This window comes from Phoxinus phoxinus (assembly GCF_949152265.1).
Source record: "Phoxinus phoxinus genome assembly, chromosome: 2".
NCBI classification, from domain to species: Eukaryota; Metazoa; Chordata; class Actinopteri; order Cypriniformes; family Leuciscidae; genus Phoxinus; species Phoxinus phoxinus.
Genome location: NC_136877.1, coordinates 2,027,521 through 2,049,010, shown reverse-complemented (window position 1 = coordinate 2,049,010; position 21,490 = coordinate 2,027,521). Strand labels below are relative to the sequence as shown.

At 43.7% G+C, this 21,490-nt stretch overlaps 1 protein-coding gene across 1 annotated transcript; it reads right to left on the bottom strand.

Moving 5' to 3' along the window:
* Nucleotides 1–432: 432 nt before the first annotated feature.
* LOC306994483 (polyunsaturated fatty acid 5-lipoxygenase-like) lies at nt 433–20,164 on the bottom strand (the record flags this gene model as incomplete). The annotated part of the gene is made up of 14 exons (XM_079605006.1): nt 433–799; nt 7,994–8,164; nt 8,262–8,362; nt 12,619–12,731; nt 12,856–13,025; nt 13,273–13,359; nt 13,573–13,776; nt 13,899–14,033; nt 14,209–14,381; nt 14,483–14,592; nt 14,715–14,822; nt 18,835–18,913; nt 19,052–19,250; nt 20,051–20,164. The coding sequence occupies 14 exons, from the start codon at nt 20,162–20,164 to the stop codon at nt 620–622; spliced, it is 1,944 nt and encodes a 647-aa protein (XP_079461132.1). The 3' UTR covers nt 433–619.
* Between the last annotated feature and the right edge of the window lie 1,326 nt (nt 20,165–21,490).

The following is a 21,490-nucleotide window of genomic DNA, read 5'->3' as shown; positions in this document are numbered from 1 at the left end:
TCGTGGAAAAGGATTTTCCCCAATGCGTTGCTACGACAACGCAGTACTCGTTCCTCTCTCTAGAGAGAACTGCAAATGTAACAACCACTTGAAGTGCTGTCAGAGATATTCACAATCTTAAAACATTTCATTTACAGCATTCATGAAACATCTTACATGTGTATACAATATAATCAACTCAAAATCTGTAAGGTAAAAAAAATAAGTCAAATGATTAGCAAAAATATACTACAAACAATAGATCATCAGAATAATAAATAATATTAATAAATGAATCAAAAGATAAGTAAATGAATACCGTAGTATGGCTTTATGAATATGCAAGTTTACACCAATATAATAACTCTTTAAAGCATAATAACCAGACCCACAATCACCCCTCAGATAACATACATACATGCACCGATGGCATTACAAAAGTAATTTATTTCCCATTAACAGAGTAAAATACAAGAAGAGTTAATAAAACATAATGTCTATAAATAGACTCAAAAGGCAGAATGCTCTGTGATTTAATACAATACAATACAATACTTCATATTTGAAGTAGAGCTTTTCTCTTCTATGTCAAGCACATATTGGCCGTAAACCCTATATATAGGCCTGGCAAAATATCTTTTCAAATTGCAACACTGTTGGGGATTTTGTCTGGGGACAAATAACCATAATCAAATGCTAATCCCTTATTCCGGCTCTTGATGGTGTTGGTCACCTCCTCTAGTTTCTTGCGGAAAGTCTTGATGGCTTCCTTCACTGGTTCCTCTGTGAAGCGCGTCAATGGATACATGCCTAAGTAATGCTGGGGGAGAAAAGTAAGTTCTTCAGAAAGCAGAACAACATCTTTCTTTCTTTTTACAAGGTAAACTGACCCTCCTCTAAGCTCCGCCCCCTTCATTTCTGTCAATCACTCAGACAAGCTTATAAAACAAACAAAGAATTGGGGATTTTCATTAAAAGCACGATTTTCCTCGAAAAGGAGAAAGCTGAATGATATGATTCTCGGAATGAAGTCTGACATTGCAGAGCATTTTTATTTGCCATGTTTCTTTAAATAACTTGTAAAATAATGCGTGTGGCGAGGGGGGTGTGGTTTTGCGAAGTCTGTAGCGGGAGAGAGAGGAGGGAGCCGAGCGGTGAGTAAGTAGGTCAAGTGCAGATGATGAACACCTGTGTCTGATTGCAGTAATTGGCGTGGAGAGACCGGATATAAGCCGGCGGGATTGAGAGAGTGAGAGAGAGAGTTGGACTGGGACCTCGTCTGATGCTGCTGAAACTGGGAGAATTCACATTGAGAGAATCTGGATTTATGATTTATTTTTGCTGTGCTGAACGCATAGTGGACGCGCTCTGTGCGCACTTTTCTTTTTGAACTTTGGACTTAAATAAACGAGTGTCCCAGTTACGCCGACCCCTGTCTTCTTCCTTCCCTGCATTTTCACATTGAACCTCGTTACACTGGTGCCGAAACCCGGGAGGGAAGAAGATCGCCGCCGCCATGCAGACCCCGCCAGCCACGCCGTTTGCGGACATTATAACATCGCTCGCCGGTCTTCACCAGGACCAGCACCAACATCTGCTTGCTATTAAGGAGGAGCAGGACAGGAGATTTGAAGCGCTCCTCTGAGCTCAACATGAAGACCGCGAGCTGTTCCGGAGCTGGGTAGACCGGGAGGTTCGGGCCATCCCCTCCCCTGTTAAGGATTCAACTTTGCCGTTGCCCCTCAACAAAATGGGACCCCAGGATGACCCGGAGGCGTTTATAGATCTCTTCGAGAGGTCCGCGGAGGACCGGGGATGGCCCTCCGAGGACTGGCCAATGCAGCTCATCCCTCTGCTTTCCGGAGAAGCACAAGTAGCCGCACACCAACTGCCAGTCCAGAACCTCCTGGACTATAAAGATCTGAAACGTGCAATCCTCCAGCGGGTCGGCCGGACCCCAGAACAACATCGCCAGAGGTTCAGGACCCTGAGCCTCGAAGAGTCCGGCCGGCCCTTCATCATGGCACAACAGCTCCGGGACTCATGCCGCAAATGGCTGATGGCCGACGGAAGCGACGTTGAGGAAATCGTCGACCGAGTGGTACTGGAGCAGTTCGTGGCGCGGCTTCCGAGGAAGACCGCGCAGTGGGTCCAGTGCCACCGCCCGACGTCGCTGAACCAGGCCATCCAGCTGGCAGAGGATCAGATGGTGGCGTACCCAGGGGTCGGCGAACCCCTGCCATCTGCTTCTCTCTCTCCCTCTCTCTCTCTCCCCCCTCTCTCTCATGTCCCCTCTCTAAACCTGTCCCTCCTCCCAGGTCTCGTGTGGGGCTTATGCCGAGGCCAGCTCCCCGATGGAGAACAGGGACGGCAGCGGATCCAGTGCCACTGCCCAGGGCTCCTCCCAGGGGAGGGGGCTCCCCTACTGGACCCTTCACTTCACCGGCTGCTCCACCGCTCGCTCCACGCCAATCTCTTGACCTGCTTCCTGCCACTCGGGCGGCGGGAAAGTCTGGGCCGGCTTGTTGGCGCTGTGGGGATCCGGGTCACTTTATTGATCGGTGTCCAGTGATGGAGGTGGGGACGCTGATCCGGGTCCCCGATGCGCCACAAGCTGCCCCCGATCAGGCTGGCCTGTACCAGATACCAGTAAGTATCAAGGGGGGTACATATCAGGCTTTGGTGGATTCAGGTTGTAACCAAACCTCCATCCATCAAAGCCTGATTCAACCTAGGGCATTGGATAACAGCCGCATGGTTAAGGTACGGTGTGTGCACGGGGAGGTGATGAATTATCCGATAATGCCTGTGGAAATTCAATTCAGGGGACAAAAGCATAGAGTAGAGGTGGCAATTAATCCGCATCTCCGGCATCCGCTAATTTTGGGTACCAACTGGCCAGCATTTAATTAATTATTGGGGGTTTTGTGTGCGGATGCCTCTTGGTCCAAAAGAGACAAGAGGAAGGAGGCGGTTGCTCAGGTGGGCGAAGCTGACACGGGATCTCTGGGAGCTGGTTCAGGGGAACAGAGCGCTCTGGAAAGAACCATCCTTACGGAGCGCGATGATTTTCCCCTGGAGCAGTCTCAGGATGAAACGCTGAAACATGCTTTTGATCAGGTCCGTTCTATCGACGGCCAGCTTCTCCACCCTGACCAACCACTCTCCTATCCTTATTTCACAATTATAAAAGATAAGTTGTATCGGGTGACCCAAGACACCCAATCAAAACAGGATACAACTCAGTTATTAGTACCTAAAAGCCACCGGGAAATGCTTTTTCAGGTGGCTCACTGTAATCCAATGGCTGGGCATTTAGGACAAGCAGCGACACGTAACCGTCTCATGGCCCGGTTTTTCTGGCCGGGCATTCACGAGAATGTGCGCAAGTGGTGCGCGTCTTGTCGCGAATGTCAGTTGGTGAATCCACCGGCCAACCCAAAAGCACCGTTGTGCCCGCTGCCGTTAATGCAGGTCCCCTTCGAGCGAATTGGTATGGACCTCATCGGGCCATTAGAACGGTCAGCACGGGGACACCGCTTTGCTCTAGTCCTGGTGGATTATGCAACGCGGTATCCTGAAGCAGTGCCGCTTCGCACCATTTCCGCAAAGAGTGTTGCGAGCGCACTGTTTCAACTAATCTCCCGGGTGGGAATCCCAAAAGAGATTCTCACCGACCAAGGCACGGCGTTTATGTCACGTACAATTCGCGAACTTTATGAATTATTGGGCATTAAATCGATTCGAACCAGCGTCTATCACCCACAAACGGACGGACTGGTCAAACGGTTTAACCGCACGTTGAAAACCATGATTCGAAATTTCGTACAGGAAGACGCCAAAAATTCGGATAAGTGGTTAGAACCCCTCTTGTTCGCTGTACGGGAGGTCCCGCAAGCCTCCACGGGGTTTTCCCCCTTCGAGCTTCTCTATGGACGTCAGCCCCGTGGGGTGTTGGACGTCCTTAGGGAGACTTGGGAGGACGGACCTTCTAATAGTAAAAACGAAATTCAGTATGTCCTGGATCTGAGAACAAAACTCCACACGTTGGGGCGGCTGTCAATGGAGAATTTGTTGCAGGCACAGGACAAACAGAGTCGGCTGTACAACAGGGGGGCTAAACTTCGTCAATTTTCACCGGGAGATAAAGTGCTTGTATTACTCCCTACTTCTAGTTCAAAGTTACTCGCCAAGTGGCAAGGACCCTTCGAGGTCACACGGCGAATTGGGGATCTCAACTATGAGGTCATTCGAACAGATAGGGGTGGAGCACATCAAGTATATCACCTCAACCTGTTAAAAAAAATGGTCTGAGGTAGAATCAGTGATGCTGGCGACGGTGGTGAGCGGAGAGGAGGATCTCGGTCCAGAAGCGAGTTTCAAAACTCAATCCCTCGCCCTGGCCCCTGGTGGAGACCACTTCTCACCCTCCCAGCTCGCTGATGTAAAAAAAGTACAAGCAGAGTTTGCTGATGTGTTCTCGCCCCTGCCTGGTCGAACGGACCTCATTCAGCACCACGTTGAGACCAAGCCGGGCATGGTTGTACGCAGCCGGCCGTATCGCTTGCAGGAACACAAAAAAAAGGTGGTTCAAAGCGAATTAGAGGCAATGCTAGACATGGGAGTAATAGAAGAGTCCAACAGTGATTGGGCGAGCCCGATAGTTTTAGTACCTAAAACCGACGCCTCGATCCGGTTCTGTGTGGACTATCGTAAGGTGAATGCTGTGTCGAAATTCGACGCTTATCCAATGCCAAGGGTTGACGAATTGCTTGATCGGCTAGGTACTGCTCGATTTTACTCGACACTGGATTTAACAAAGGGATATTGGCAGATCCCCTTATCTCCTATGTCCAAAGAAAAAACAGCTTTCACAACGCTGTTTGGATTACACCAATTTGTTACTCTTCCTTTCGGCTTGTTCGGGGCAACGGCGACCTTTCAGCGTCTGATGGACAGAATTCTCCGGCCGCATGCTGCATATGCCGCTGCCTACCTGGATGATATCATCATCTATAGTGGGGATTGGCAGCGTCATATGCAGCATTTGCGGGCTGTCCTGAAGACGCTGAGGAGAGCTGGGCTCACGGCCAACCCAAAGAAGTGTGCAGTTGGGCGTGTGGAAGTTAGATATCTGGGCTTCCACTTGGGTCATGGACAGGTGCGTCCCCAAATTGACAAGACAGCAGCAGTTGCGACCTGTCCAAGACCTAAGACCAAAAAGGAGGTTAGACAGTTTCTGGGGCTGGCGGGATATTACAGAAGGTTTGTACCTAACTATTCGGACATCGCTAGCCCGCTGACTGATCTAACTAAAAAGGAAGTGCCAGATACGGTTCAGTGGACGGAGCAGTGTCAGCAGGCTTTTACTCAGATAAAGGCTGCTCTGTGTGGCGGACCGCTCTTGCATGCTCCTGACTTTTCTCTCCCTTTTATCCTACAGACAGACGCGTCGGACAGAGGGATGGGAGCGGTCCTGTCCCAGGAGGTGGAGGGTGAAGAGCGGCCGGTGCTGCATATCAGTCGAAAGCTCTCTAAGAGAGAGACGATGTACAGCACCATAGAGAAGGAGTGTTTGGCCATCAGATGGGCCGTTCTCACCCTCCGCTATTACCACCTGGGGCGGGAGTTCACCCTCTGTTCGGACCACGGTCCCCTGCAGTGGCTCCACCGCATGAAGGATACCAACGCGCGGATCACTCGTTGGTATCTAGCTTTACAGCCTTTTAAGTTCCAGGTGATCCACAGGCCGGGTGTACAGATGGCTGTAGCCGACTTTCTCTCCAGGAGGAGGGGGGGGGGAGGCTGCAGGCCAGATGGCTCCCCGGCCTGAGTCGGGCGGTGGGGGTATGTGGCGAGGGGGGCGTGGTTTTGCGAAGTCTGTAGCGGGAGAGAGAGGAGGGAGCCGAGCGGTGAGTAAGTAGGTCAAGTGCAGATGATGAACACCTGTGTCTGATTGCAGTAATTGGCGTGGAGAGACCGGATATAAGCCGGCGGGATTGAGAGAGTGAGAGAGAGAGTTGGACTGGGACCTCGTCTGATGCTGCTGAAACTGGGAGAATTCACATTGAGAGAATCTGGATTTATGATTTATTTTTGCTGTGCTGAACGCATAGTGGACGCGCTCTGTGCGCACTTTTCTTTTTGAACTTTGGACTTAAATAAACGAGTGTCCCAGTTACGCCGACCCCTGTCTTCTTCCTTCCCTGCATTTTCACATTGAACCTCGTTACAATGCGGTAACATGATTAAGAACTGCAGATCAGCAGAGATCAGAATCAGTGCAAATGCTTTTTAAATTCAGCTGAACAGAGAGAAGCTGATTACACCACTGTAAAAAATTACATGATCAATAAGTCATATATTTTTCCATTAATTTAACCAATTTCAACTTAATTTTATAAGTTGTAAAAGATTCAACAATTTTTTTAAACAATGAGTTGATATGAGTTGTACAGCCAATTAGTTTTTAAGTTGAAGGTGGACATTTGTTACAGAGAGCTGATAACATCAGTGTGAGTGAACAGAACTCTTTCTAATTTTACTACATAATAACAATACTGGGAACTGTTTTCTTACTCTCCCGTCTGTGACCTTAAAGGAGAACTCCGGTCAATTTTAACATTGAGCTCAATTTTTAGTAAATTTGGAGTGCTGTCAATACAGAGAACAACGACAAAAATCGGTGTTGCCTACACCGTGTTAAAATGATGTTAATTCAACAAGCGCACAGACCTGTATTTAGTTCCTGTTTTCGGTCGAAGTCCACAGTAGTCGATTGTCGAGTTCACGCGCGTGATCATAGGTAACTAAACCTATGCGCGTGAATTTGACAATCGACTACTTTGGACTTCGACCCGAAAACAGGAACTAAATACAGGTCTGTGCGCTTGTTGAATTAACATAATTTTTATTAATATCTTTCACATCTAATGCAGTCAGATTCACCGTGTTCACTCTGAAGGAATCACTCAACATGGCTGGGCACTTGTAATGACACATCAAGGATGATAAGAGAAAAGCAGGTTTAAAATTTGCCCCATTCAAGTCAATAGGGTGCACATTTTAAAAATAGGATAACACTGTGTAGGCAACACCGATTTTTGTCGTTGTTCTCTGTATTGACAGCACTCCAAATTTACAAAAAATTGAGCTCAATGTTAAAATTGACCGGAGTTCTCCTTTAATCAAAACATAAACTAATTGTCACTGTTATATGTGCTCCAGAAACAAGATAAATATAACTTCTCTAACTTTTAGATCATTAAGTTTAAATCTATCCAAACACGCAGGACGTCCATTTACTGACATTATAGAAGAGCAAAAGCTTGCCTGTTAGGATTGGAAGAAATGTATTGGACTACAGAATACATTGCGCAAAATGTAATTTGTAACATATGAATTACTTATTTAACACGGTTTTGAATTTTAAAATGTGTGGATATAAAAGTGTGAATTTGGCACATTATATATTTAGTGTACCAGTAGAAATTTCATTCTCAGTTTTTTGCTGCCCTGTTCTTTGCAAGCACACTAAAATTGAGGTGTGCAATCAACAGCGCAGTTATTATTATGACTTATACTGGACTATAGCAGATCAGAGCACCTAAAATGTAACATTTTAAATGCGTAACACCATTAAGTGAATAGATAAATATTCTGTTACTGCCCAAACATGATGACTTTTTAAAGTGGGACTATAAAAGTGGGAAGGGACACAATCATTCGTACGAATTTTACGAGGTGGCTAATTGGTACAAATTCATATGACCTCACTCGTACGAATTGGTACGATTTTTGCTAAATCGTACATATTTCACGAGTTGCCCAATTCATACGAATGACCTACCGCTGACTCCACCCCTAAACCTAACCGTCACTGGGGTTTAGACAAATCGTACGAATTTGTACGAATTGGTCGTGAGATAGAGTTGGCTAGTTACAGGTTAATTCTTTTTCACATTGATTTAGACTAGACTGCTGCCATGTTCTCTATCCAAATCAGACATCAAACCTCGTTCTTCTGGAATCGACTGAGGGCCCAAGTTGTTCCTAGAACCAGGCTGGAACATGTACGATCAGGCAGACTATCCATGATAAACTGCATATCCACTGTGCCCTTCTGTTCTGGAGGCGGCTTGCGCATGGTGGAAGGACTGTTGGGGATCCAGCCATACCAGTCAAACTGGAACATAAAAGTTTACTCAGATATTAGCTTATATATATTATCCAGATTTTTTAATTTTGATGCTCTTGTTGTGTGTAATGTAGTGTAATCTCACCTGTCCAAAGTTGACAGCAGCATGTTGTGCTGAAGCGTTGAATATCACAACGGTCAGGTACTTGACTAACTCCTCTCGAGTTTTCAGAGACTCTGGAAACTCTGAAAACAATGGCAGTACGCATTTAACTTGTGCACACATTTAAGGGTGACTTGAAACACACAAAGATGCATATAGAATATACAAGAATACAAACAATCATGCATGCTTGCACAGACCAACACTGATATTTTGGCCCTGTTTACTCCTGGTATAAAGATGTTTTGCTTGATTGGATCACAAGTAGTTAATGGAGACACGTTCCCGTTTACACCTGGTGTTTTAATCCGTCTCTTTTATCCACTTTCAACCACTTCTGTCCTAATTTTTCAAGGGTGGGTAATTGTATGGGCTTTATCAGATCTATCGATCTAATGGACGAAATAAGCTTGCTTAAATTACATTTGAACACGACCGGAGACAACGGAAAAACATACAGAGAGCAGCAGCTTTTATTTCTGCTCTAACTTTGTAAGTGTACAGACAGTTTAATAAGAAGATACTTTATAAAGACAGTACATTACGCGTATACAGGCAGGAGCCATCGTGGAAAACAGTCTCGACTAGTCGAGCCACGAACGTTAGATTTCACAAACGTAATTCCTATTTACCAGCTCACTTAGCACGGCGTTCGTGACTCGACTAGCCTATATACACGTAATGTACTGTCTTTATAAAGTATCTTCTTATTAAACTGTCTATACACTTACAAAGTTCTCAATGCTTCGGTTTGCATGTAGGGACCCTCATTATGCTACCGTGTTAGTGTGAGGCTATTTTGTTAGTGTTATTAACTAGCGATTTACTTTTACTTATCCTATGCCCCATATACTAGCATTATAAGCTAATCTGTTTTTAGAGGTAAAACTCTTTACATTCAGTTATCATGAGAACGCATATAAGAGAACGATCGACTCGGTAACCATGTGTTAATTACCCCTAGCTTAATTTTTCACCGGAATTGTCCTTTATGCAGGGCTCCGGACCGGTTCAAGGAACGAAAACTGAAAAAAAAAAAATTTGACAGGAACAAAACCAGAAACGCAAATCAAATTTAATCATTCTGAACAGATACGCTTATTTGAAATGGCCATTAACCGGTTAATAAAGTTATTTTATTGTTCTGTTTAATATTTTAATTTGGCAGTCAACCAATCACGGATTCAAATAGTACGGCCTATGCAAATGGGATATTGATGCATCCAACTTGAGTAAATGCCCACGCTCAGCTGTCAAGTCATCATCATTGGTAAGTCGCAATGGCAATATGCTGACGTTAGTTTTTCCAAGGATACGTCACCAACCGTGAAGTAGTAGGCCTACATTTAAGTGAAAATGAATGTTAGGTAATATGCAACATATAGCCCTAAACAAGACACATATTTCACTTAAATTACAGATTAACAAAACGAAAGAAAAATTTGGTTTAGTGTATCCACAAAGGAAACCGAGGCAGCAGAGAGTGGCATCCTGCTTGTTTTCTTTATTTTACAAAAGATTTACAGTTTTGAATGATGTCTTGCTTCTGTCTGTTTGACCATAAATTACAGAGTAACAGTTTCCTCTCTTAGAAGGACAAATTTCCAGTGATCACATCGGCGCCCTCACGCGCATACACAACATATTCTAGCATTGCTAACTTGTTTTTACGCTAGTTGTACACTATGTAAAGCACTTTGAATTACCATTGTGTATGAAATGTGCTATATAAATAACCTTGGCTTGCCTTGCCTTGCCTAGTTGTAATTAGGCCTGACAGGAATACTAGAAGCATGGCAAAGGGATGCAGAGTCTTGCTCCTCTTCTCAGGGAAGCTCGGTTACATGCGTAACCTGATACGTTCCCTTTTGAAAGGGATCTCACTCTGCATCTTCTAGAGGACATTAAAGGGAACGGGATACCCACGCCGCCATGCTGAAGGGATGATTGCCCTATTGCCTGAGCTAAGTCAGAGGACTCAAAGGAGTCCTCATCCCTAAGGTCCACCCCAGCAACACGATCATAGACCAAAGCTGTTCAAGAACGGAGGCCTCAATACAATAACTCTTTTAATGAGAGGAGGCCTAGCAACACTCCACACTGAGGGCAGTAGCCGACCCAGCATACTACCTGACTGTCTAGCCAAGCTCTAGGAGCGGAGACCTCAGTATCACGACTTTCTAAATCAAGAGGAGGCCCAACAACGCCCCACGCTCAGGACATCTTGCAAGGAGGCTCACAGAGCCTACCACTCGCAATTGCTATCCTAGCGGAGCTCTGGTAAGCGCAGGCCTAAATAAAGATAACTATCTCTAGCGAGAGGAGGCTTGACAACGCTCTTAGTATCCAAGAAGGCTCAACGAGTGCCTAACAACTTGGCAAACTGACTGGTCGAGCTCTAGGGGCGGAGACCTCTTTAAACCAAGAGGAGGCCTAACTAAGCCCCACCCTCAGGATATCTTGCAAGGAGGCTCACAGATAGCTTACAACCCGCAATTGCTATCCTAGTGGAGCTCAAGGGAGCGGAGGCCTTAGTAAGATAAGTCTTTCTAGCGAGAGGAGGCCTAACAACGCTCACAATGGCAAAGGAGGCTCACAGAGAGCCTAATCATGTCTGAGCTCATAGGAGGAATACACTATGTCCTACGCCTGTCAAGGAAGCTACATAACAGGGCTAGCAGCCTCACACAATAATGGGTGGAGCCCAGAAGAGTGGAGGCCTCTAATAGAACTGCTCTCTATAGCGAGAGGAGGCCTAACAACTCTCTAGCTCAAAAGCAGTGACCACTCCCAACCCAGATGCACCAAAGGAGGCTCAGGAGCCTACAACTCAGCATTACTGGCCAAATCTGGTTCTGAGAATGGAGGCCTCAATATGCCGACTCTCTAAGATGAGAAGAGGCCTAACTGCGTTCGGTACTCAGGGCAGCTACAACTCGGAAGTGCATAAAGGGATAGAGCTCCGGGGAGCGCAACCCTAAATGTACAATTCTCTTAGAGACGCAAAGCCAAGTAACACTTATCAAAAAAGCACCCGAGGAGGCTCAAGAGAGCTTCACAACTCAACATTGTTACCCCATCAAGGAAGCAAGTAGTGTACCTAACAGCTCAATGCTGCCCCAGGCGGAGCTCTGAGGAGCAGTTTTTATAAAAGCAGAAGCCAAGAAGGCTCAAAGGAAGCTTAAGAACTTGACAAAACTGCCAACTAAAAAGCAGGGGCCTGAAAGGAAAATTGACATAACGAGAAGAAGGCACTCATAGTGAAAGGGCATAACACATGGAGAGGTAAGGAGGCAGATGTTATTTAGCCCATGGGACTCTAGAACGCTCAGAGAGATTACTCTGGATTACTCTCCTGAGATCTTCTCTTCTCTGTCTGGCTTCATGCCTCCTCCACGCTCTACACCTTGAAGGAGGGATAGCGCGAGAGGCGGTGTTCACCTTCTGGTCTCACTTCCACTCCTCAGACAAGGACGGGCCCGCCCCCTTTTGTTGTTTAAGGCGTATAAAGGTCTTAAAAGCCGTGGAGCGAGCCTCCGCATCGACTGATGTGCCAAGAAGCTCAGAAGGGGAAACTGGCCCATTTTCTCCTTCTCCCCGATGTCAGCCAGGTTTTTCCAGAGATGCCTCTCCGTAGCCACCATGGCCGCCATGGATAGACCGCTATTCCTTATTTTGCCAGTCATATATAATATACAAGTTTCAGTTGAATGTAAAGACCTAAAGCCTGACTGTAATTCAAACAATATTGCTTTTACTAATATTTTATCTGGTCATAGACTATTTTTTTCCATTCCATTTAATAGAAATAGGCCTATAATTAACCATATTTAACTTACAACCCTTTTTATATAATAGTATAACTCTAACACATTTAAAATCACTTGGTATTTTTCCTTGTTCAATTTATAAATTTAGCATATATAATACAAAAGGAGCAATTAGTCTAGCAGAGTCCCTAAAACATTTTTGCTGGAATATTGTCAATCCCAGGTGCCTTATCTATTTTTATTTCACTAATACATTTAAAAACTCCACTTTCAGTAACTGGTCTCAATCTAAAAGAATCAATAACAATTCCACATTGCCCATAAAATGATTGGCCAGTAGGCAGAGAGTAGGCGTTTTTTTAGTGATTGTTCGAATGCATTCGACGACATGAGCTTCCACACTATGAAAACAATCCGGTCAAATGCGTTTTGACTACCTCTGGAAGTGGTCGAAAGTGGACAAGCTCAAAACATTTAGACCCCATTTACACCTGTATTTAGCGTCATCCTCTTGTGATCCGATTGATCAGGTGTAAACAAGGCCTTTGATAAGTTAAACCTGTTCTCACTGTGTAAATTATTCATGCCAGAGCGACAATCCTCAACAAATCCTTGAATCTCCACATCTTCTTGAACGGCCTCATCGCTGTCATAGTAGATTTCGACCACAGCAGACACAAAACTACAGGAAGATCAAAAAGATTAATGAAAACAAATTAATGTTAATAACTTTTCATTGGAGTGTATGTGGAGTAATTTGTACTTTTGCACTTGTAGTACATGATCTGAACTGTTGCTACACCTACTTGTGTATTGCCTCCCAGATCATCATGCCATCATCTCTATAATAGTACTTGGGCACATCTTTCATTCCTCGATCTTCTATGGTCTCAGGGAAGCACAGGGACTTGTAGGTTAAAGTCTCCATGGCCCTTTTAATCACTTCATTTGTCCCATTTGTAGTGAGGCTACTAATCTGTGGATATCAAGAATTCAGTTAATATTTTGCCTAAATATTTTCAGCACTTATTTAGCCTACTCAAGTGACCATCTAGGGGTTTATGGGTGAAGTTTTATTATGGAGTTTTTTTTTTTTTTTTTGTATTTGGCAAATTTAGGAACTACTTAGGTCTGACAAAGACTAAATAATCAAATATGAATAGAATCGCTTTGATGGAATATGCTGTTTATGTGTGTATATATTAAATTAGGTGTAAAGCTACCTGGCTGATGACCCCGTTTTCACTGATGAGTTTTCCACGGGCCGCTGCATTGATTGCCATTGTGAAACGAACATGAGGTCTCAGTAACTGTAAGAAGCATTTAAACGTGCATTCAATCATAAAAACTGATTTAAAAGCATAACCTGAAACAGCAAAAGTGGTTAAACTATGGATGACAAAAAGGCAAGGATATCAGAACCAGTAACCCTTCATCAATAAATTGACATATGTGAAACCACAATCTTCAGTTTAGTCCTGAATCTAAATGTCATGTCTGTCTGAGTATTGAGAGACATGTACCTTGTATACAGGATGGACTTTAGAGAGCTGTCTGTATATGGCCATTTCAAAAACCTCTGATGTCAGATGTGTCTTGAGAAGGTGCGTGACCAACTGGTGTACATGGAAGTCGGCAGATTTCACCCACATCTTGGCAAGCATCCAATCATATTCATTATCACTCGGAAGAAAGATTGGGCTCTTTTCCCCTGGGGTTTGACTGAGCTGATTTAGAAATAATAAAGCCAAGCAAGACATTGTTACTTCAGTGAGTACATTCACAGCTAAAGCATTTTCAATTTTAATTTATGTTTTCATTTGATACTGATTATATATGGGACAGATACCTGAATGGCAATTGGCACAATTTGGTCCAATCTGTTCTTGTACAGCAGGCAGAGCGGTGCAGTCAAAAAGACCAGATTGCTGGATGTTGGCACTCCCTTCAGTATTTCATAATCCACTATGTAGATGTTTCCTGCCTGTAAACGTGTACACAGGTGTAAAGATTATAAGTAGTTCATGGGTTAAATTAATATTGATTTGAGTCATTTATGTAAACTAAATTATGTGAAGGATGTCAGAATTCAAGCAAGTCAGTCTTGAATTGGATAACTGACCGACTGTTGAAGTGATTTATGTCTTAATGTTTCTGACCTTTATTTCCTCTTGTAGAGTGACACCTCTCTCCAGAAAGCCCTTCACCATCTCATGTGTGACTGGAAACTTGTCTGGAATCTCCGTGCACTTCTTGATCATGACAGGATTGCAGCCATTCAAAAACTGATAGCCGAACATGTAATCCTTTCTCCAGTCTTGCATCACGTTCTCTGTCCAGATTTCAAGGGGGAAAATTTAGTTCTCACAACTGTGAATCCAAAATCAACTGTGATTTTGGATATTAAGTGTTTGTTTAAATGAAGAAACAAACCTAGTAGAGTGTTGTTGATATCAAAACCATCCAATATCTTTTCAAAATCAGTCACGTCTTTCCAGGACTGAAAGTAAACTTTAAATTTGTCAACAACGGTTCCCACAATCCTGAAAAAGAGTGCATACTGTATAATTATAGACATGAACACTATTTGCACGAATTTCATTCTGGAGAACTGAGGAAAATCTCAGTATCAAACCAACAAGGACTGTGGCCATGACAAACTTACACTTTCATGCCATTTAAATTAAACTCAAAGTTTTTTGCTGCATCGAACCGAACTTCTGGAGGAAGACTCTCGGTGCACATAGGGAATCCTGAGGGCTCCTCCTTCCGGCTTTAACAAGAAAAATAACATAAGTGTGACACACACACACACTGCTGCTACGGACCTAAGTATACAGTGGCGGCTAATGAAAAATATCTTAGGTGGGGCTGAGTCATATTCAGTCGGTTTCAATAGTCTGATAACCATGGGAGATATGCTATTTGTTTGAATCCCTCTTTGTTTGTATCTTTAACCTAACTTTGTAAGTGACCTCTGTATATTAGGCCTACTTTCTGCCCTTGGTATGTGTATTGTGCTTTGATGTTGATTTTAATTTTGTTATATTCCTTAACCCAGTCCCAGTGGTTCTCAAACGTTTTACAGTTGTAGGCTACCCCATGAGGCTTTTAACATGCTTCTGCGTACCCCCATAATTTGCCCCCTTAAAGGTATAGCGGAGGATCTTTCCTAATTTTAGAAAAGACCCGCCCTCTCCAATTTTTTTAAAAATGCACATGCGCAACACTCTATTTGCACCCGAGAGGGAACGCTTACATTAACTTTTACTAGCAGTGATTTTAAATGGATTTCTCCAAATAGCATGACAAACTTTACCTGTCTAGTAGAATCCTCGCGACTGCGGCATCAGTGGGAAGCCCAAAATGTGCTTTTAGCGCACGCCAGCATGTGAAATATTCACCCAAAATCACTCTGGTCTTGTTTCTATATTCTGCGGCCTTTCTCTTCTTATCATACACTTCGTATAAATTTTTTCTCTTTCGACCCTCAGCCATTTTCAAAGGAATGGCTGAAACGTAACTCATCACACATAATACACCAGAAAGCGAATAGGGATGAGCACGTACGACGGCCTTACGTAAACATATCACCAGAATGATTGACACTTAGGTGGACCAATAGTATAGGCTACCCACCCGGAAAAAGAAAATGCTCCGCTATACCTTTAAATCGATTTTTTCTAGTTCATTTTTTATGCTTTAAATTTAAAAAAAAAGTTCAATTGAGAAAAATGCAATGATGGTACAAACGAAGTGATGCTTTTAAATATTAAATCAAAACCGCCAGTACGTGGCGAGTCATCGAGTTATTCATTCGGTAACGAAGCAAGTGGCTGTATTTATGAATGAATCATTGACTATAATGATTCGTTCACAAACACTGCTGTGGCTTTCGTTGGAGCTATTATTTTGTTGTAAAAATACTGACAATGACAACTGTGTTCAAAATGAACATCACTTATATTCATATTTCGTTTGTTGAACTGTTAAGTTGTTTTAATGTCACATCTGCAATCGTTTGGATCTTCATATAATGTGATCAACATTAAACACAACTCGCACTAGGGCTGTTGGAACGAATTCTGAAATTCGAATATAATTCTAATATTTAAAAAATCAATACTATTCGAATGCTGAAGTTACTATTCGAATATTGCTTTTTTATTATTATTTTTTATTATATGCAATCTTTCCTTTCTCGCCAACTTGGCTTACACACGCATGTGAAAATTAAATTATTTTGTTTCGTCTGATAAACAATACAGTTTTTGAATCGTAACTCAATTGTGCACGTTATCCACGCTGCATCGTACTGTCAATAATGGCGGCGAGCTATGTCTCCACGGAAACGGAGTACGGAGATCACCGTACTCCTGACAATTTGAGAAGCGATGTGTAGAAGGTGTTTGGATTTCAAACCATAAATGGGAAAAGCACAAATACCGGACGCGAAAAGCGCGTCAAATTCGCGCCTGCCGCGTCTAGTTATACGCTTGACCACTTTGTGTCCATTTGCGCGTCAAGAGCGCCTGGGTTCACACCGGACGCGGAAGCGGCGCGGAACGGAAAATCACGCGCGGTCCGGCGCATGCCTGTTCACACCAGACGCGTATTCTTCGCGGAGGTCGACAAGCGCTTCTGCTCAGTTGTTGTTTATTCAGAGCTATTTTTTACATCATGGGTAAGTAAATAACCTCATAAAATGAATACACCATGTTTCTGTAACCAAGAAGTTTGTACACTTCTTTTATTAATCCGTTGTCGAGACACACACGCAGCCAGAGAGAGAATATGGTAGACAGTAGTGTAGATATACTGTTGAAATATAAATCCTCTCTTCAAATTTATTACATTTATTTTCCTCTTCCTGTTTCTCAGTGCGAGACATTTGACATCATCCATTTTCACTTATCTACTCCTGCCTGCCTCTCTCTCTCTCGCTGTTTCCCTGTTTGTTTGTGTGTTCTCGCGGTATTTTAATATTAAAATTGACGCGGATCACTCCCGGCTCGCGCAAAAAATAGACCAGACGCCGAAACTGGCGCTTCACGACGCGGGCCGTGAACGACACCATTGCTGCGACACGGCTACCGGAGCTGATCGCGCCCATTCTAGTCAATGCTTGTGTTTACACCGGCCGCGACGCGGCGTGTTTCAGAAGCTTCCCAGAAGCGGCTCTCCGCGCCGCTTCGCTAAATATAGGCGCCAAGTCTATTTTTGACGGACGTGCGTCCAAGTCGCACCGGAAATTAAGTAAAACAACCCTGTCAATTTCAAAATAAACACCATTTGCAGACTCCCAATTGTATTGCACACCAATATATTCTTGGTAGAAACCATTGACTGTAAGCTAGAAACCCCAAAATCAAGAAAAAACACGTCGGACAGGCAAATCACGTGGTCTCGCGCATCCAGTCGCTTGGCTTCTGAAATGCTCCTGGTGTGAGTTGTCACCGCATGGAGGACGGAATAAAACCATGTCGGAGCCGTAATACGCCGCACAGGTATGCAGTGTAAATGAGGGGTTAGGGCACATCTGACAACGCTATCCCTGACAAGCTAGGTGATCTGTCCAAGGAACCGCTGCTAAAACAGCCAAGAATGACTTCTTTTCTGCCTCTCTCTTCATCACGGGGCTTACCAGCTGTCTGCCAAATGGATATTGCAGACAAACTGACACGGTTTATCTGTAAAGATATGAGACCGATCAACATCACGCAGGGGTCTGGATTTAAAGATTTTATTCACGAGCTTGAGCCAATGGTACACGATTCCTAGCTGCGCAACAATCACTGACAGAGTTGTGAAACTCTGACACAACATCAGACAACTGATCAGTGGAAAAATGTCCACTAAAGTTGCCAAATTAAAGTCATTTATTTTGTTCCGCTGTTTTTAATGTTAATAAAAAAACGCGATCACCCATTTTTAAATGTTTATTGTAATGTTAGCTGTCCCTCTAGTGGACAGGACGTGTAACAACAACCAAATGCTATAGTGGCATTGACGATCCATAAGCCTGTGTAATGTCGTAAATATTAATAATAGGATGAATTTGAGCATTTAATATTCAAATATTATTTGAATATTAAATAAAATAAGGAATGGAATTCGAATAGTATTTTAGAGGAATATTGACAGTCACAGCCCTAACTCACACAGGGTAGGCTATGTCTTTGTATCGAAGAGAGTTTGAATCTTATATCGATCTCCATGCACAGCCTATATTTGTTCTTCATGCTAATGAGTGCTAAATCCCAATTTCTACTTTTACTTTCACCCTCTATTGGCCAGCCACCCCTGTATATGACAACATACTGTAGGTATGCAATGCTATCTCACGACCAATTCATACAAATTCGTACGAGTGATTAAAAGCTGCCTAATTCATACAAATTCTTACGACCTCGTGTACGGTTTGTCTAAACCCACGTGATGGTTATAGGTTTAGGGGCGGGGTCAGGGGTAGGTAATTCGTACGAATTGGGCAACTCATGAAATTCGTACAAATTATTGTGTCAAGTGTAACGGTGGCCAGCCAGTAGTTGCTGTGCGAGTAAACCTCACTCCTCTGATCTCAATAGGCTTCAGTCTTTAGCCTCCTTATTAGAGCGCCTGACTCTCATGCTGGAGACCCGGGTTCAAGACCGGCACGGGAGCGGGGTGAGAAGGACCCGGGTGGAGGGGTTACACACACACTGAACTGAACTGTATCTATGGAGGAATAAAGAAAAAACTGCAACAAATGAATATTGTTCAAGAATGTAATTGTTTCTTCAAACCTGAATTTTTTCTGTCTATATTCCAGTGCTTCTCGTCTTTTCTCTCTAAGCAATTCGGTGTCATTCTGAGGCAATCGAGCTAAATGAATGCACAAAGAAATATATAGCACACATTGTACACATAGAAAAGACAGCATTTAAGAAATGATTCAATAACAACTGAACAACTCAACTTTAAAATGTAAAAAAAAGAATGCTTCATTTAAAATGCACGTACCAGTGCCTTCGTGGATAATGACTTCATTTGTGTCTTCAATCCAGCGCTGACCGGGGAACTCGAAGCATTTTCCAGAGGGTGTTTTCACTTTGATATCCCCACAAAACCACTGAAAATTGACCAAGTGTTTCTTTTTCTCAAGTTTCACCTGGATAATGTCTCCAAAGTCCTTCTTCACACAGATGTCGAAGGAGAACTCCTTTAAAGACACATTATATACTGGCATGAAGTTGAATTGACGTTCGATATTCGTGTATTTAGGGACCGTCTCTAAACTTGCATGCGACTTAAACGTTTCTAAATTCAATAGCATTTTAAGACAATGACTTACAGTCATAAAACCAACTGTACATTGTTCATCTAGGTATCAAGCATGATACACACCTTTTAGATTTTTGATATTTATGACAATAAAATGTTAAATCATACGTAAATTTTGCTATGCATTTCACTACTTTATGGGATCATATACAAAATATGACAGTATTTAAAGCTCATTAGCATTTGAAGACAATGACTTAATGTCATAAAACCAACTGTACATTGTTCATCTAGGTGTCAGGTATGATGTACACCTTTTAGATTTGTGATATTTAGGACAATAAACTGGTAAACCATATGTAAATATTGCTACACTGTAAATTCTAACAAGTTCAGTTTACTGACCGACGAGAAGTTTGGAAACCGATTGCCTTATTTTTGCAAATAGAAAACTGAAGTTAAGTTAATAATCGACTAAAAGTAAAGAAAGCTAACTCTTCCCAAGCAAATTAAATAATAAATATCAAGTTAGTTTAATGTCAATTCTAGTTAACATATAATATGTATTAATCTTACTTAAGATTTAATAGTAAGATTACTTGAGTAATTCCATTTAACAGTGTTATAATGTGTTCTGCAAACATCTTTTATTCTATACTATACTATAATACTATTATTCTCAGGCAGCTTCCCCACAGGCCTTGTAAGCCTTGCCGGTTAGGTCCGACGAGTATTTACAGGCCCGGGAAGGAAGACACGGTTCTCCACGCCAAGTGGAGTTAGGGCACAGTTGCATAGCAACAGCTCGCTCCACTGGCGGGACACGCGTGTATCCCTTAGCTGCCCCGCCATCAAGGGTGGTGAGGGAGGAGGAGCCACCGGAACGGTTTCTGGCAGTAAAAGGTGCCGTCCATGTCCCAGTGAGCTCCTCATGCACCTCCGGGAAGAAAGGCACTGGGGTGGGTTGCTGAGAACCAGCACGTGCCATCCCGATACCAGTCGTCCAACCTCGAGGGTTCGGGACACGGTGGAGGGTTCCACACGAGCCCGACCCTGTTGGCGGCCCGGGGAAGCATGGCCATCATCTCCGGGTCCGTCTCGGGCACCGCTGACCCACCCGAAGGGGGCAGCGGCGCCGAGTCGTCATCCGCGGAGAGGTCTGACCCACCCTCCGATGCAGCGATCGACATCTGATCGTCGCAGGGAGCCCCCAAGGAAACGACTGGTACACACCTCGTGGATGGTCCAGCACGTTCCGTTTGCGGCTCAACTGGCTGCGGAGCATGAGAGGGGTGAGGGTCCCTAGGGGGTTGGTTCCCCGAAGAAAGCACGCTCACCGTAATCCTCAGGTCTCCCGCGCCACTACCCGAAGCAAGCCTCTGAGGAGGATTGGATCGAGGCAGAGGCACGGGGACTCCGCCCCTTTGCAGGGACAAGAGTCTCGACCGAAGCTCCGAGATGGTCATCATCCCACAATTGGTACATGACTCATCCGCGAACGCTGCCTCCGCGTGTTCAATGCCCACGTGCAAGTGATCCAAAGAAGAGGCTTTGTAGAAGTTCACACTCTTGCAGATAAGCATTGAAGTGCTTGGCTCCGAAGTAAAAAGCTACAGTGCAATCACCAGCTGCTCGTTATATACCCGCGCTGCGAGGCTGCGCAGCTGATGCAAATGATTGCACGCCAATGTGTATTGGCTTGTTAAGTTTCACTCGAAGTAGATTGGCCTCTCTAGCGAGATTCCTATTTGTCGGTCACGACATACGTCTCCGTTCCCTCCTTCAGGGAACGAGGGTTACATACGTAACCGAGACGTTACACTTATGATCTCCGATGTTGTTTCGAGTGTTTTAGACACTTTTATTTTCATTTATTTGACTTGACTGGGGCGTTATTAGTTATGTGAATCCGTCTTTTCTTTCATTTTAATGTCAATTCTTATTGTTGACAATGTTTATCTAGAAGAAGCTGTCTGACTAGATTAAATGGAAGCGTTACTTCAAATACTCAAGACTTATGGCTCTAGACTAGATAATCAAGTTTTGTAATTGATATAGTTTGCCTGCCTATACTATTAGGGGCTGGGGATGTAAGAGTCATAATTGAAATAATTAAAATTTAACACAAAAGGCTTAAATGTTTAAGTATAGTTTAGGTTCATGTTATTTATGTACATT